Source organism: Macaca fascicularis, chromosome 13 (genome assembly GCF_037993035.2).
Source record: "Macaca fascicularis isolate 582-1 chromosome 13, T2T-MFA8v1.1".
Taxonomy (NCBI): Eukaryota; Metazoa; Chordata; class Mammalia; order Primates; family Cercopithecidae; genus Macaca; species Macaca fascicularis.
The window spans coordinates 60,526,856-60,544,282 of NC_088387.1; the positions used below are offsets into that span (position 1 = coordinate 60,526,856).

Consider the following 17,427-nt stretch of genomic DNA (forward strand, 5'->3'; position numbering starts at 1 on the left):
GCACCAGGCCTTTGCTACTGGATGGGGGAACAGGAAGTGTGTGTAGTTGCTAATTGAGGTCTGTTGTTTCTCTGTGCGTTGCCTCTTTCAGTGATATGCAGTTAAAACCAGGTACTGTGAGTACTCACCTGATTTTTGTTTTTTATGAAGGTGTTTTTTCTGTGTAGATCTTAATTTGATATCTTTGTTGGTGGGGGCATGGGCATGATCAGTGGAGCCTTCTGTTCTTGCTCTGCCTCCCACCTGTTTTCAGTCTAAAAAATCAGTGGCAGCCAGGCGCAGTGGCTCACACCTGTAATCCCAGGAGGCTGAGGCGGGTGGATCACGAGGTCAGGGGTTTGAGACCAGCCTGGCCAACATGGTGAAACCCCGTCTCTACTAAAAATAGAAAAATTAGCCTGGCATGGTGGTATGCAACTGTAATCCCAGCTACTCAGCAGGAGAATCACTTGAACCTGGGAGGTAGAGGTTGCAGTGAGTCTAGATCGCACCATTGCACTCTACCCTGGGGGATAGAGTGAGACTCCCTCTCAAAAAAAATTCAGTGGCTTCCATTAAACTGCAGTTTGGATTTCCCTAACTCCTTTAAAGAATAATTGCAAAAATTTTTAATTGTGGTAAAAAAGTATAGAACATAAAATTTAGGTTTTTTTTTTTTTTTTTTTTTTTTTTTTTCAATAGAGAAGGGGTCTTGCCATGTTCAGGCTGATGTTGAATTTTTGGGCTCAAGCGATCCTCTTGCCTTGGCCTGCCAAAGTGTTGGGATTACAGACATGAACCAAAAATGTCTTTTCTTAATCATTTTTATGTATATCGTTGAGTAGTGTTAGAAATGTTAACATTCTTGGGCAACAAATCTCTAACTTTTTCATGTGACAAAACTGAAATCCATTTCTGGGCAACCATCCTTCTCCTTTGTTTCTGTGAATTTGGCTACTTTAAATACCTCATACCACTTGAATTGTACAAGTACAGTCATGCACCCAGTAATGATGTTTTGGTCAATGATGGACCTAGTGTAGGACAGTGGTCCTAAGGTTATAATACTGTATTTTTACTCTACATTTTCTATGCTTAAATGTGTTTAGATAAACAAATACTTACCATTGTGTTATAGTGGCCTAGAGTATTCATTACAGTTACATGCCATACAGGTTTGTAGCCTAGGAGCAATGGAATATTTGTACACCATATAGTAGAGGCATGTAGCGTAGTAGCCTATGTCATCTAGGTTTGTGTAAGTATAATCTGTGATGTTTGCAACTATGCAGTCACATGTTTTTCAGAATGTATCATTGTCTTTAATCATCAAGCAATGCATAACTGTTTATATCTTTTCATGCTGACTTATTTCACTTCGTTTAATGTCCTTAAGGTTCATCTGTATTGTACTGTATAACAGGATTTTCTTTTTAAGGATGAATTGTACTTCATTGTATGTACATACCACTTTTTGTTTATCCATTCATCCGTTGGTAGACGTTGGGGTTGCTTTGAACTCTTAGCTGTTGTAGATAATGCTGCTATGAACATAAGGGTGCAAAGATCTCTTGGAGATGATGCTTTCAATTCATTTCAGTATATATGCTCACCAGTGGGGTTGCTGGATCATATGGTAATTGTTTCTAATTTTTCAAGGAACTGTCCTACTGTTTTCCGCAGCAGCTGCAACATTTTATATTCCCAGCAAGAGTACACAATGGTTCCAGTTCCACATAACTTGTGAACACTTATTTTATTTATTTTTGTTGTTTTTTAAGAGACAGTATTTTGCCCTGTCGCTCATGCTGGAGTGCAGTGGCATGATCATATCTCACTATAGTGTTGAACTCCTGGGCTTAAGCCATTCTCCCACCTTATCCTTAGTGTCCTGAGTAGCTAGAACTATAGGCGTGTGCCACCATGCCTGGCTAATTTTTTAAAAAATATATTTTTTTAGAGATGGTGCCTTGCTGTGTTGCCCGGGCTGGTCTTGAATTCCTGGCCTCAAGCAGTCTTCCTGCCTCGACCTACCAAAGCACTAGGATCGGAGGTGTGAGCTGCTGGGCCTCACTGGGGATTTTGATAGGGATTGCTTTTAATTCATAAATCAATTTAGGTAGTGTCGATATTTAACAATATAATGTCTTCCAACCCATGAATGTGGGATTTCTTTCCATTTATTTGCATCTTCTTTAATTCCTTTTAGCAACATTTTGTAGTTTTCAGTGTTAACAAGTCTTTTGCCTCCTTGTTCTTTTTTTTCTTTTTGATGCTGACTCAAATGTAATTTTAAAAATATTTCCTTTTTAAATTGTTCATTGTTAGTGTATTAGAAATGCATCTGACTTGTAATCCCAGCACTTTGGGAGACTGAGGTGGGTGGATTACTTATGATCAGGAGTTCGAAATCGGCCTGGCCATCATGGTGAAACCCCGTCTCTACAAAATACAAAAACTAGCCAGGCATGGTGGGGCGCCTGTAATCCCAGCTACTCAGGAGGCTGAGGCAGGTGAATCGCTTGAACCAGGGAGGCAGCGGTTGCAGTGAGCCAAGATTGTGTCACTGCACTCCAGCCTGGGCAAAAGAGTGAGACTGTCTCAAAAAACCAAAAATTTAAAAAGACAAAAGTGTATCTGCTTTTTGTGTTTTGAATTTGTATCCTGTAACTTTGTTGAATTCATTTATTAGTTTTTTGTTTGTCTTTGAGAGGAGGTCTCACTCTGTTACCTAGGTTGGAATGCTGAAATCCAAACTGCAGTTTAATGGGAGCCACTGATTTTTTTCGGCTCGCTGCAGCCTTAACCTTCCAGGTTCAAGTAATCCTTCCGCCTCAGCCTCCTGAGTAGCTGGGACCAGAGGTGTGCACCACCGTGCCTGGCTAATTGTTTATATTTTTGGTAGAGATGGGGTTTCACTATGCTGCTCAGGCTAGTCTTGACCTCCTAAGCTCAAACAATCTGCCCGCCTTGGCCTTCTAAAGTGCTAGGATTACAGGCTGTTAGTTCTAACAGTTCTTTTTGTGTAATCCTTAGGGTTTTCTGTTGGTTCGTGTTATCTGCGGACAGAGGTGACTTGAATTCTTTCCATTTTTTTCCCTCACTGAATTGCTCTGACTAGAATTTCCAATACTGTGTTGAATAGAAGTTATTAAAGTGGACACCTTATCTTGGTCCTGATCTTAGAGGAAGAGCTTTCGGGCTTTCACCATTGAGTATGATGATAGCTGTGTGTTTGGAGAACTCTAGTCTGATGAAATGTCCTTCCCTTGCCTTTCAGGTTCTGGGTTGGATGGAATGAGATGGAAAGTTTTTGTTGTTTAGCAGTTAGGCTGCCAGGCGGGCCTCTGGTGAGGGTGGTTTTCTGACCACACAAACTTTTTTCAGAATGTGTGCCCTGTGTGTTTTTTGTTAGAGAGGGATATGATGGTTGTAGCCACTCTTCCCTGTGTTTTTAAGCACTGTTAAGGCTGGGGAAGGAAAACTGACAGAGTGTACTGTGATCCCTTCTTCACCTTGCTGAAATCATACGATGCCAGAGGTTGTTTGTAGTGGTTGCTTCATCTTAGGCCCCCACTTTATCTTATTCTGTCCTAGTTAATAGGCTTTGTTGCCTGAGTCTTCTCTCTGATGGTCAGTAGTGTCTACGGCTTCCAGGGCTTCAGATGTGATCTAGGTCCCAAAAGCCTGGTCTTGGGTGTAGGTGTTACTACCTTGTGACTGTTCCACATATATTTTGGCCTGACGCCTTTTCCTTTTCTCCTTGGCCGAGGTAATTTTTTTTAAACCCCTTCTTGGTTAATCAGTATTACCAGAGAGGAATCTTCCAACCTCCTAGTTCAGCTTACCAGCATTTTTGGAGCTGAGTTGAGGAAGTGTGCTGTAAGTCTTAACATTGTGTATATAGTCTGATTAAGTAGAAGGGGTGTGTGTGTGTGTTTTAAATGTAAACTAACCTCGTATGTATTTGGTACAGGAAAAATATTAGTATAGTGGGACATCTTACTGCTTCATAGGGGATTTCTCCTCACATTAATGTGATGCAGAAATCCAGGCAAGATTTCTGGGGATTAAAGAGAAGACACTAGCAACATATAAAGAAACAGTGAAAAAGCTGATAAGCCTCAAAAATGCTTTCTTGTACATACATAATAATTGCTTTAGTGGCTTCAAAGACCCTTATGTTTTCTACTTTGTAAAGCTGTGTGGACCAGCCGAAGAAGGTAAAAGGCATTAAAATGATGGAATTATGAGAATGATTATGTTCAATTTTTATTATTTTGGGAAATGGTCTTTTAATGAGAACTGAATGCTCTCAAGCTTCCTTATATCAAAAGAGGAAGGCCGTGTGAAGGAAGCTATGACTTCAAGGAAGGTATGCTCTGTGGCTACTGCTGATACACCTGAGAGGAGTGCCATGAGACTGGTTCTTGGAATACTAAGCTGGAGGCTAGAATCAGTGCTACTGCTTTCAGATACAGCAAGCTGACAAGTCCTTGGTCTCTCCTCCTGCCTTCTTCTAGTACCCTATAGGCACTGGAGGAACAAGATCTTAACAGGAAGACAGCTGGAAATGAAAAATGTAGCTTGCATGGTCCCAGCCTCAGCATCACAACAGAAGGGTGGTTTTGGAGATGAGAGATAATCCCAGAATAAGTGGCGAAGTCTCACCGGCCCCCTCACCCCTTACATCTGTCAAAAATCTGTTCTTAAGCTCAGATGAGTTATTAATTAAAAGTAGACTTATTTTCTTTGGAAGCAAAAGAATGATTATCTGAAATGTTTACATTTGTAACTCTTGACTTTATTTTGAACTATTTATTGGCTTTAATACTGGTTTAGCATTATTAATAATTTTAAAATTTCTTTTTTATTTCAGTATCAGATGTAGAAGGTGGTGATGGACTGCAGCTCAGAAAGGAACATACTCTCAAAATATTTACTTATATCAATTCCTGGACACAGAGGTATGCATCTTTAGGTATTTTGAAGACTAATTTTTGTGAGTTGTGTTATAAGTTGCCATTTTTATTGTCACATTTTCTTTTTAGGATGTTGGGTTAGATACCATTAGTTACTAAATGACAGTTTGTCAGTATTTATTAAATCTTTACTCATGAGGTCGATCATGATTCTGTTTTTAAAACATGGGCATAAATAACAGTTTCTTTCTTTGACCCCTCCTTATTTAGGGATATGAGAGTGACAGAAAATCTGAAAAATAACTGTTTTGAGAGATTAAATAATTTTTATGGTGTAGCTAAAGGCTTGTAACAATCTTAATCCTTAGAAAAGTCATTGTGATAGGGGATACTTTTAAGCCACTTGCTATCTGTTTCTTTTCTGTAATTATGTATATCAGACCAGTTTCTAAATAATACATTTATTGAGACTATAGGAAATAAAATTTTAGGAAAACAAATGTTAATATAATCGAAGTTTATAACAAGGATTCCTGTTCCTCAGTGTGATTTTAACTAGTCTTTGCTAATAATTTTTTCCCTTGAATAAACAAATGAAAATAAACATTATTTTAACTTCTGTGCCTACCTAGTTTAAACTTAGTCTTTCTAAAACATTTTAATGGATAAGAATGTTTGAAGCATTGTGTGCCAGTGAACATGTTAAATGCAGTGATACATAAATGAATGTTCTGAGGTATACAGTCTAGCTGAACATAGAGTTTAGCTGAATAGTTTAGCTTCAAATAACATTTGCTCTACGGTAATATCCTTTTTGCTTCTTTCAGTAAAGTTGGCAGATACCCTTGTTGCAAAAGAGTTTGTGGATTTTATGTAAACATTCTGTACCATCATTATTGGCATTTCTTTTTCAGTCTCACTGAATTTCAGTAAATTTAGCAGTGGTTACTGTTGCATTATGGATGGAATGGATGAATATTACATAATACTAATATGTTTATGATTGAAGGTGAACTTTAATAGTCCACAGTGATTTGCTGAGAAATGTTGCATCTGAGTCATAATCTTGAGTTTTAATTATTGTAACTACAGCTAGGGTGGCAACATGTTATACTAGGAAAAAAAATCTACACTTCTGATTTCAGGATCTATAAGTTTGCCACTGAATAAAATGAAATCCAGAGAAACAAAATCATTTTCCTAAAATCTCATCACTAGTTATTGGTGGAGATGGGGTGGGAGTTATATTTTCTCATTCCTAATAGACTTGTATTCTAGCTTATTTTTAATCCCTGTATTATGAAGTTTTAACCAAGAGTCTGTGGATGGCAATGAAATTATAAAGGAGGTTTTCATATGTGCAGTTTTAGGCAGTAATTCTTAGATCTTATTAGAATATCAAAGTGTTTGCCTCCAAACCATAGAGAGCCTGTGGTTTACCTCGTGTTGTCCTAGAATGTAGTGATTAAGAAAAGTGTGGCCTGGCAGGTTGTGGCGGCCCGTGCCTGTCTCTTTGAGAGGCTGTGAGGTGGAGGATCACTTGAGCCTAGGAGTTCGAGACCTGCCTGGGCTACAGGGCGAGACCCCATCTCTGTTTAAAAAAAAAAAAAAAAAAAAAGTGGCCTTGGCTCTAGATAGACAAGGATTCTAGTCCTGCTTCATCACCTGTGAACGAGTGATTATGACAAATTAGTTAAGTTGTATAAACTCTCACTTCCTCATTGGTGGAAATAGAATAATAATAAAGCTACTACTGTCTTAATGACATTGTAAGGAAACAAAGTGCTTAGCTCTGTATTTGCTAAAAGGACTTAATAAACACCTATTTTAATTAAATTTGTTAAAATTTGTTCTGCAAAATGAAATACAAATTAAGATGTAAAGCTAAGCTGGAGAACATTGAATAATTTGTAATTTTGTTCACCTGTCAATAAGTATGAACAGTTGTTAGCTCGTAGTAACAAAAGTGGAATGTTATACTCTTAATTGTTCGTGCTGATAGAAGGGAGAACAGGTAAAAATACATTAGTTAGATCACAGTGCTTTGTAGTGAAAATTTTTGTCTATTCTCATCTCCCTCTCTTCCTCCCCTAAATTATTTTCTTGAGCTTCAGAAAATATTGTTGCCTAGATTAAGATTGTGGTTCTCATTAGGGGATAAACAGGTACTAATAAAGCATGTATAATCTCCAAAAGGCATCATTAACTTGGGGGCCGTGGACCAGGTGAGTCCATAAGTGAACCTTAGCGTGCTGATAAACCCGTGATATTTCATACAACATGTTATTTATAAGTTTCCTGAAGAAAAAAAGCTTTCATAAGATTATCAGTGGTCATAAATTGTTTTTGTAGTGTATTAACTACAATATAGATAATGGAGAATGTTCACTTCAAAAATAGTATGGTAGGCCAGGTGTGGTTGCTTCTGTGTGTAATCCCAGCACTTTGAGAGGCCAACATGAGTGGATCACCTGAGGTCAGGAGTTCAAGACCAGCCTGACCAACATGGTGAAACCCCATCTCTAATAAAAATACAAAATTAGCCAGGGGTGGTGGTGTGTACCAGTAATCCCAGCTACTCAGGAGGCTGAGGCATCAGAATCATTTGAACCCAGAGACGGAGGTTGCAGTGAGCTGAGATTTGTGCCACTGCATTCCAGCCTGGGCAGTAGAGTGAGACTCCATCTTAAAAAAAAAAAAAAAAAAAAAAAAAGTATGTTAACAATAATTCAATATTTACAAGCATTGTAAAGATTTTTGGCCCAGGGTAATGGCTCATGCCTGTAATCCCAGCACTTCGGGAGGCCCAGGGAGGTGGATCACTTGAGTTCAGGAGTTCAAGACCAGCCTGATCAACATGATGAAACCCCGTCTCTACTGAAAATACAAAAATTAGCCAGGTGTGGTGGTGCTCATGTGTAACCCCAGCTACTCGGGAGCCTGAGGCAGGAGAATCATTTGAACTTGGGAGGCAGAGGTTGCAGTGAGCTGAGATCACGCCACTGTACTCCAGCCTGGGGGATAGAGCAAGACTATGTCGCAAAAAAGATTTTAGTATTTTATACTATTTTTTCTCTTATTTAAATGATACAGTCATTGTAGGGAAAGAAAAGAAACTTTGATAAACTAGAGAATCGAAGTTAAATACAAAAACATGCCACGATTCAGAGTAACAACTTGTAACTTTTTGTGTATATCCATGGTGTGAGAGATTGCGAACAGTACAGTTTTAAATTTTACAAAAATGTGGTTTTACTATATGTATACTTTATGGTCTGATATTTCAGGTACAGTTAACTGTGGTCAGTCTCTGTGATCAAGTGTTATCTGTGTCATCATTTTTAAGTGCTGTTTAACAGTCATATAGCTGTCTCTACTTTGGCTATAACATGACGGAGGTCCTGCAGCCAATTAAGCCAACTGAGTTCCCTTCCTTATGGGGGCCCCAGTGTGCAGTCGCTGCAAACAGCAGCTTCCGGCCGGGCGCGGTGGCTCAAGCCTGTAATCCTAGCACTTTGGGAGGCTGAGACGGGCGGATCACAAGGTCAGCAGATCGAGACCATCCTGGTTAACACGGTGAAACCCTGTCTCTACTAAAAAATACAAAAAACTAGCCGGGCGAGGTGGCAGGCACCTGTAGTCCCAGCTACTCGGGAGGCTGAGCCAGGAGAATGGCGTAAACCCGGGAGGCGGAGCTTGCAGTGAGCTGAGATCTGGCCACTGCACTCCAGCCTGGGCGACAGAGCTAGACTCCGTCTCAAAAAAAAAAAAAAAAAAAAAAAAAACCACGGCAGCTTCCTTGGTAGTATATGCAGCCTGTTTGTTGTATGGGTTGCTCTAAGGGACCTTGGAGACAGGCCTTTCAGATGTATGTTCATGTTTCTGACCTTGCGCTATCCCAATGTAGGCTCCAAACAGGCATGCGAGGTGTCTTTGCAAAGCCCCAGGGCACTGTGTCCAGGGTTCATGCTGGCCAAGTTATGTCCACCTGCACTAAGCTGCAGAACAAGGAGCATGTGATTGAGACCCTGCGCAGGGCCAAGTTCAGGTTCCCCAGCTGGAAAATCCACATCTCAAAGAAGTGGGGCTTCACCAAGTTCAATGCCGATGAATTTGAAGACATGGTGGCTGAGAAGCCGCTCATCCTAGATGGCTGTGGGTTCAAGTACATCCCCAGTCATGGCCCTCTGGACAAGTGGCTGGCCCTGCACTCATGAGGGCTTCCACTGTGCTGCGGCCTCTTAATACTCACCAATACATTCTACTTGCTGTCCCCCCCCCCAAAAAAAAAAGATTAGGGAGGTTAATAACACATGTTTGTTTACCAGATTATCATCATTTTGTTAATTTAATGATTGGGAATGGAATAGGAGGAAAACTAACTCAGAAAATGGGAAGAGAAAGGAATAGGAGAATAAATTGAAGACTAAATTAGGGAAAGGGCATATACACATCTGCAAAGGAATATCATGTATGACAGAAGCTCCGCTACCACAGAGCATAATTCCTCATGTTGTAAGTGTTGTTGTTGTTGTTGTTGTTGTTTTGCTTGTTTTAAGCTTACTACAAAATGGAGTTAGGTTTATATCTTGGAAATTCCATATTCCTTAGCAGGTATTTAAAGCTCTTTATTATCTCCTACCTATCAACTCTTTAACTTTATTTCAGGAATTTCTTCTGTATAAGAACTCTGGATGCCAGCCAGGGTGAAGTTCTCTGTCAGGTTTCCAGGCTAAAAGTAGTACATTTTATACTTGTCATTTGTGCTTAGTCTTTGAAGCTTTTATTTTTATGTTTTCATTGTTTTAATAAATTTTATTTTTTAGAATAGTTTTAGAAGCCATTGCTTTTAAATAGGTTAAATGTATGTGGTTCACTCTTTTTGTTTTTTTTTTTTGAGACGGAGTCTCGCTGTTGCCCAGGCTGGAGTACAATGGTGTGATCTTGGCTCACTGCAAGCTCTCGGCCTCCCAAAGTGCTGGGATTACAGGCATGAGCTACCACGCCTGGCCAGCGTACGCATATGTGGTTCACTCTTTAAGGCTCTGCCTTTTATTTTGGCATCAAGAAATTTGTTTGGCCAATGGACTATTGATACTGACCGCCGTTTAAAGTAGTGCTTTTCATAAATTAGCTGATACATAAAACAGTTTTTGGTGAGGTTGAATACTGTAGAGTAATAGTCCTTTCATGCTTTCAGCAGAATCCTTTCATGCTTTCAGCAGAACTAGGCTAGGGAAATGATATTAGACCCATTGGAATATTTGTTGCTAGATGGAATTCTAAAACCTAACCTGCAAAGAATTTTATTTTGACATGTAGATTCCTCATGAATGTTGACTTAGTATTAATTTTAAAATGAAAGCTACATATTTTATATGAGGCATTTAGAAATTTTTATCATTGCATTTCAAAAACATAAGTGCATTTTATTTAGGTGGGCAGCATATAATTCTACTTAGATACTTTTAGCAGGCAGGAATGAGACTGAGAAGAAAATAAGATAAGCTCAGATGGTGGAAGAATATGTATGATATTGGTGTACCAACATAAGTAATACAGAGTTAAAAAAAAAAAAAATTAGTTGGCAGGGAAATGCCTATAATAAAAAAGTCCCTGTGTCCCCTGTCTCCTCACCCTTCTTTCTGTCTTCACCTTTTTCAGATGTTGGTTGGTTGTTTTTTTTTTTGAGACAATCTCGCTCTGTCCCCCAGGTTGGAGTGCAGTGGCATGATCTCAGCTCACTGCAAGCTCCGCCTCCCGGGTTCACACCATTCTCCTGCCTCAGCCTCCTAAGTAGCTGGGACTACATGCGCCTGCCACCAGGCCCACTTAATTTTTTGTATTTTTAGTAGAGACGGGGTTTCACCGTGTTAGCCAGGACGGTCTTGATCTCCTGACCTCGGGATCTGGCCGCCTTGGCCTCCCAAAGTGCTGGGATTACAGGCGTGAGCCACCACACCAGGCTGGTTTTGATATTAACCTTTATATAGTATTCTGAAATACTCTTCTTATATTGCTGTTGCTACATCAATTTTAGGTGTAACCTATTAACTTCCATTTATGATATATAAGGATTTCATTCTTTTACCTTCTCCAATTCTCTCAGTATAGTTACATCTGTTCTTAGAGTAGTTCTAAAAATAAAAATGTTGCTCAGCAATGAGCCAAAAAAGTTCCCTAGTTCATTTTATATCTTGCATGTTCTCTCTTTCTTGGTTTACTTTTTTCATTCAGTTAATTTTCTGTGTGTGGATCACTTTATTCTTCTCAAACGCTCGTAAACTATGCGTCATTAGGTGATCTATTATCCCCCCACCCCTGGTCATAGCCCTAGAGTATTGATTACTTTCTAGAATTACTAAACTACCTTCCCTTCACATCTCATCCTTATAATTCATTTTGCTTGTCTCTGAGGCAGGAGAACTTTAGGGTCTGGAGGCAGGGAATCTGAGACCAATTCACGCTGACTTCCTAGAATTAAATGAAAAGGAAAACCCTGAGATTCCATGCGTGAGTAGCAAAAGGACCAGAGGCTACCCACTTTGCAACCTCCCCACACTTTTCTGTGTGGCAGGTGAAAATTTGAAATTACCATTGATTGGTCCCCTCCTGCAACTAATTACGCTGGTGGCAGGCCAAGTCTTCATCTGCATAGGAGTATAGCTTTGTAACTTCAGCCTCTGACTGGTCTTTGGCATAGGGTGTAACTTTGTAACTTCAGACTGATCATGGGCCACTACTTCATTTAGGTAGGGTGTACACCAAGTAACCAATAGGAAACCTCTAGAGGGTATTTAAACCCCAGAAAATTCTGTAACTGGGTCCTTGACTCCCTTGCTCTGACTGTTCCCACCCTGTGGAGTATACTGTCATTTTCAGCAAATCTCTGCTTTTGTTGCTTTATTCTTTGCTCACTTTGTTTGTGCTTTTGTCCTATTCTTTGCTCAAAGCGCCAAGAACCTGGGTACCCTCCTCTGGTAACATCTCCTTTCTTGGATCTCCAAGTTTCCTGGATTCCATTTTGTCATCTTTTTAGTTTACTTCCTTGTTGTGGAGGACATCTTTTCTGAGAGAGGATACATGGGGAGACAAATGTTTATTAGACCTTCCAGACCTGAAATGTCTCTCCTACCCTTATACTTACTGATAGGTCTTATTGGATACAGAATTATAGGTGGAAAATTGCTTGCAGAATTTCGGTAGTATTGATCCATTGTATTCTAGGTTCCAGTATTGCTTTGGAGAAGCAGTAGCCCTTTTTATTTCTGTGCTTTTCCTTGATACTCTTTTGTTTTTAAAAATTATTTATTTATTTTTGTAGAGACGGAGTCTCACTCTGTAGCCCAGGCTGGAGTGCTGGAGTGCAGTGACGTGATCTTGGCTCACTGCAGCCTCCGCCTCCTGGGTCCAAGCAGTTCTCCTGCCTTAGCCTCCCGAATAGCTGGGACTACAGGCGCACGCTGCCACGCCTGGCTAATTTCTTTTGTATTTTAGTAGAGACGGGGTTTCACCATGTTGTCTGGGCTGGTCTCGAACTCTTGAGCTCAGGCAATCCACCCACCTTGGCCTCCCAAAGTGCTAGGATTACAGGCGTGAGCCACTGCACTTGGCCTCTTTTATTTTTTTTATTTTTTACTTTTTAAATTTTTTTTGAGACAGAGTCTCGCTCTGTTGCCAGGCTGGAGTGCAATGGCGTGATCTTGGCTCACTGCAACTTCCGCCTTCCAGGTTCAAGCAATTCTCCTGCCTCAGCCTCCTGAGTATCTTAAACTACAGGCACATGCCACCACACCCAGCTAATTTTTGTATTTTTAGTAGAGTCGGGGTTTCACCATGGATGGTCTCTATCTCCTGACCTCGTGATCCGCCTGCCTCAGCCTCCCAAAGTGCTGGGTTTACAGGCATGAGCCACCACGCTCGGCCTCCTTGATACTCTTTATCACCCTCCCTGAAAGCTTTTAGGATCTGTATCCCTCCTCAGCTTCAGCAATGTTGTGTCTGTTTTGGTGGGCCTTTTGGTTGTGAAAATTTTATTTCATAATTTCCTTAATTCTGTATTTATTGCTCTCACTTCCTGGAACTATATTAGTGAGATATTGTACCCTTCTTGATTACTTCCTTTTCATATTCACCCCCCCTTTTTTTTTTTTTTTGAGATGGGATTGCTGTGTTGCTAAGGTTGGAGTGCAGTGGCGTGATTATGGCTGACTGTGGCCTCAACTTCCTGGGCTCAAGTGATTTTCCCACCTCAGCCTCCCAAGTAGCTGGGACCACAGGCATATGCCATTATACTCAGCTAATATATTTTTTTATTGTAGAGAGGAGGTCTCGTGATGTTGCCCAGGTTGGTCTTGAACTCCTGGGTTCAAGCAGTCATTCCACCTTAGCCTCCTAAAGTGCTGGGATTACAGGTGTGAGCCATTGCACCAAGTCTTTTCTCTCCATTATTCATATTTTTTTTTCTATTTTGTGGGAGATTTCATTTTTCCCTTTTGCGGACCTTTTGTTGAATTTTACAAATTGCTATAATTTTAATTGGTTTTTAAATTGTAAATGATGTATATGCAAAAAGGTATATGACATATATTTGTGTACATTATTACAGTGCTCTGAATTTTGTTATTATTTTGGCTCACTGACCAAAAAAATGCTCTGTTTTGTAATCTGAATTTATATTTTCATAACATTTCATTCTTATTTCAGTAATCTAATATCTTATATCTCTCAGGATATAAATTACAGCTAAAGTCTTTTTTTTCTTTTTGTGTTTTATCTATTTCCTCTAAATTTCTTTTCCTTTCTTTTTTTTTTTCTTTTTTTTTGAGACAGTTTCACTCTTGTTGCCCAGGCTGGAGTGCAATAGCGTGATCTTGGCTCACTGCAACCTCTGCCTCCTGGGTTCAGGTGGTTCTCCTGCCTCAGCCTCCCAAGTAGCTGGGATTACAGGCATGTACCACCATGCCCAGCAGATTTTGTATTTTTAGTAGAGACAGGGTTTCTCCATGTTGGTCAGGCTGGTCTCAAACTTCTGACCTCAGGTGATCTGCCCGCCTCATCTCCCAAAGTGTTGAGATTACAGGCATGAGCCACCGCGTCACCTTACTGTTTGTTTTTATATGCCTTTGGTGATCCAAAGGCAGATAAATTTTTTCTTGCAAATCTTATTATTGTTATTCTTTCTTGGTTATGAGAGGAGTACTAAACAGTGAATTTGAAGGTCTCTGTGGTCAGGGCATCTCAGATGTTGGCCACCACTGTATGATGGTTAATTGGTGAGTAGGCTTTCTTGTTGGGGCTAAATGGGCTTTTTCTATTCCAAACCCCACCACAAATACACTAAACTAAGAACACTCTAGGACAGAAAGCATGGGACGAAAGATGACAACTATCAGCGTAGTTTGGATGACAGAAAAGGGACAAATAGTAACTCAGAGTGAAAGAAATAAACTTGGAAAGAGCTACAAAAAGACATTTAAAAGAAGTATCTTTCAATCTTTGGCTTTGCGATATGTTAGTCTGGTGGTTGGGGTACCAGATAGGAAAGGTACTTGAGGAGGTTTACCATTTAAGTCATATATTTCACTTATCTTGCTTTCAGTTTTTTTCCCTTTCTTTTCTTTTTCCAGACAGCGTCTCGATCTGTCACTGGGCTGGAGTGCAGTGGCATAGTCTAGCTCACTGCAGCCTTGACCTGTGGGGCTGATTTTTCTTTTTCTTTGTAAATCTCTTTCTTAGCTAGTTAGAAGTTTATTCCTTTCGAGTGGCAGGAGCCGAAGCAGCAGCGCAGGTTGTCCCCGTTTCCCCTCCCCGTTCTCTTCTCTAATTGCCTTCCCGGGCCCCCTACACTCCAGTCCCGGTCCCGCCATGTCCCAGAAAGAAGAAGAGAACCCTGCGGAGGAGATCGGCAAGGAGAAGCGGGACACGCAGGAGAAAGAAGGTATTCTCCCTGAGAGAGCTGAAGAGGCAAAGCTAAAGGCCAAATACCCAAGCCTAGGACATAAGCCTGGAGGCTCCGACTTCCTCATGAAGAGACTCCAGAAAGGGCAAAAGTAATTTGACTCAGGAGGCTACAACATGGCCAAAGCCGAGATGAAGAATAAGCAGCTGCCCCGTACAGGACCAGATAAGAACCTGGTGACTGGTGACCACATCCCCAACCCACAGGATCTGCCCCAGAGAAAGTCCTTGCTCGTCACCAGCAAGCTTGCGGGTGGCCAAGTTGAACGATGCTGCCTGTGGCTCCGCCAGATCCTGAGATGCTGCCCCCCTCCCCCCTGCCCCACACCTGGGTCCTGTGCTGGCTCCTGCCCCTTCTTGCTTTTGCAGCCAGGGGTCAGGAGGTGGCTCGGGTGCGGGCTGGAGAGGCAGCAGCCCTTGCACGTTGGTGTCCCTGGCACGTGGAGCCCCTTGGGCTGAGCACCAAGACCTTGAACCTTTTTTGTTTTACCTTTTTTCCAAATAACAATTGGGAGAAATCTCAATGAAATTCTGGGGGTGGGGGTGGGAGATACGGAGGAATATGAATTAGGGCTTGGAGTTAGTAAAAAAAACATTCCTGACTATCCTTCTTAACCACGTGGCTGGTGTGGGGTAGGTGTGAGGGGAAGGAAGTGGAGTGGACTAATGAAGAGGAGTTCTAGTTGAGCTCTGTAGATAAATGTCTTGTTTCAGTGTGGTTGGAGACCTGGTGTCAGATGAAAGAAACTCCATCTGTACAGACAGATGCACACAGCTCCTCTGGTTCTGCAGAGCTAGTTGAGAACTCAACGTTAATCATTTTAAAAAGTACTGTCCTTGAAATAGATTTGCTGTGGGGAGCGGTGAGTGTGGGAGAAAGGAGCCATAAGCATGGGGAACCCCACAGAGCCCAAAGGACTTTTTCAGTATTTGAAATAAACAAAACAAAAACCCATGAAAACACCCCCCCCAAAAAAAGAACTTTATTTCTTTCACTCTGAATTACTTACTATTTTTCCCTTTTCTGTCACTCAAAGTGTGTTGATAGCTGTCATCTTCTGTTTCATTATTTCTATTTTTGTAGAGTGTTCTTTAGTATATTTGTAGTAGGATTTGGAATAGAGAACAAGTAAGTTTATGTGTAAAATCAAGCTGGTTTTCGTGAAGCTTGTAGCTAAAAAAAATTCAAGCTGGTTTTGACTGAAAGTGATGTTTTTATTTAAAACACCTTTCTGCCTTGCATTTTGGATACAATGTACAGCAAGGGTCCCCAGCCCCTGGGCCACACACTGGTACCCAATTAGGAACCGGGCCACACAGCAGGAGGTGAAGGGCAGAAGAGTGAGTGAAGCTTCATCTGTATTTACAGCCATTCTCCATTGCTCACATTACCACCTGAACTCCACCTCCTGTCAGATCAGTGGCAGCATCAGATTCTCACAGGAGCGTGAATCCTGTTGTGAACTGTGCATGTGAGGGATCTAGGTTGCACACTCCTCATGAGAATATAATGCTTGATGATCTATCGCTGTCTCCTATCACCCCCAGATGGTACCATCTAGTTGTAGGAAAACAAGCTCAGGGCTCCCACTAATGCTACATTATGGTGAGTTGTATAATTATTTCATTATATATTACAGTGTGATACTATAACATGCACAATAAATGTAATGTGCTTGAATCATCCCAAAGTCCTCTGGGTCCTGGGAGAAATTATCTTCCATAAAACGGGTCCCTGGTGCCAAAAAGGTTGGAAACCATTGATATACAGAGGGAAATGCTGTATTGAGAATTCACATGCCTAGACTTCTCAGAATTGAGTGTAATAGAATGAAAAATATTATTTACGTAATATACAGTTATTTAAAAAATACATACATTTGTGTACGTGTGTGTTCCCTCATGAGACTCACAACTCCTTTTGAACTTGTTTATTTTGGGTCTGGAAGGACCCAGACCCAGTTTCTTTTGTTATTTGTTGACGTAATTTTTGTCTTTGAAGATCATCAGTTTTAGGTCCATTACCAAGCAGTTTAATGCTCATTGTCTAACATTTTTATTTTATTTTATTTTTATTTTTATTTTTGTTTTGTTTTATTTTATTTTTTAATTTAATTTTATTTTTTAAATTTTATTTATTTTAGAGATGGAGTCTCGCTCTGTTGCCCAGGCTGGAGTGCAGTGGCACAGTCTTGGTTCACTGCAACCTCCACTTCCTGGGTTCAAGCAATTCTCCTGTCTCTGCCTCCCAAGTAGCTGGAATTGCACCCGCCACCACACCTGGCTAATTTTTATATTTTTAGTAGAGACGGGGTTTCACGATGTTGGCCAGGCTGGTCTCAAACTCCTGACCTCAAGTGATCCACCTGCCTTGGCCTCCCAAAGTGCTGGCATTACAGACAAGAGCCACTGCACCTGGCCCTAACACTTATTTTAAAAGTAAATTTGGCTGAATCTTTGGCTTTCTCCATCCAAATCTGACTTCAAGATCGTTTTCTGGGATTTCAGATTCCATTTTTAGTAAATGATCTGCCTGCCTCAGCCTCCCAAAGTGCTTACAGGCGTG

General features: G+C 40.8%; 1 protein-coding gene, 1 non-coding gene and 2 pseudogenes across 14 annotated transcripts in view; all 4 read left to right on the forward strand.

The window, feature by feature from the left end:
• Positions 1 to 17,427, forward strand: part of USP34 (ubiquitin specific peptidase 34) — a 288,078-nt gene that overhangs the window by 46,018 nt on the left and 224,633 nt on the right. For all 13 annotated transcript variants that reach the window (XR_012422341.1, XR_012422342.1, XR_012422343.1 and 10 more), the window contains exon 2: positions 4,859 to 4,946. Coding sequence is in view for 8 of the 13 variants with exons in the window: in XM_045369231.3 (XP_045225166.2) it covers positions 4,859 to 4,946 (88 nt within the window). In the remaining 5 variants the exon portion in view is untranslated. The remainder of the gene's footprint in view (positions 1 to 4,858; positions 4,947 to 17,427) is intronic.
• Positions 8,303 to 8,435, forward strand: LOC123568498 (small nucleolar RNA SNORA70). Its single transcript, XR_006691873.1, has one exon. It is a non-coding gene; the product is annotated as a small nucleolar RNA SNORA70 (small nucleolar RNA).
• On the forward strand, positions 8,658 to 8,760 carry LOC123568499 (small nucleolar RNA SNORA70; annotated as a pseudogene).
• On the forward strand, positions 14,663 to 15,451 carry LOC135966910 (alpha-endosulfine pseudogene; annotated as a pseudogene).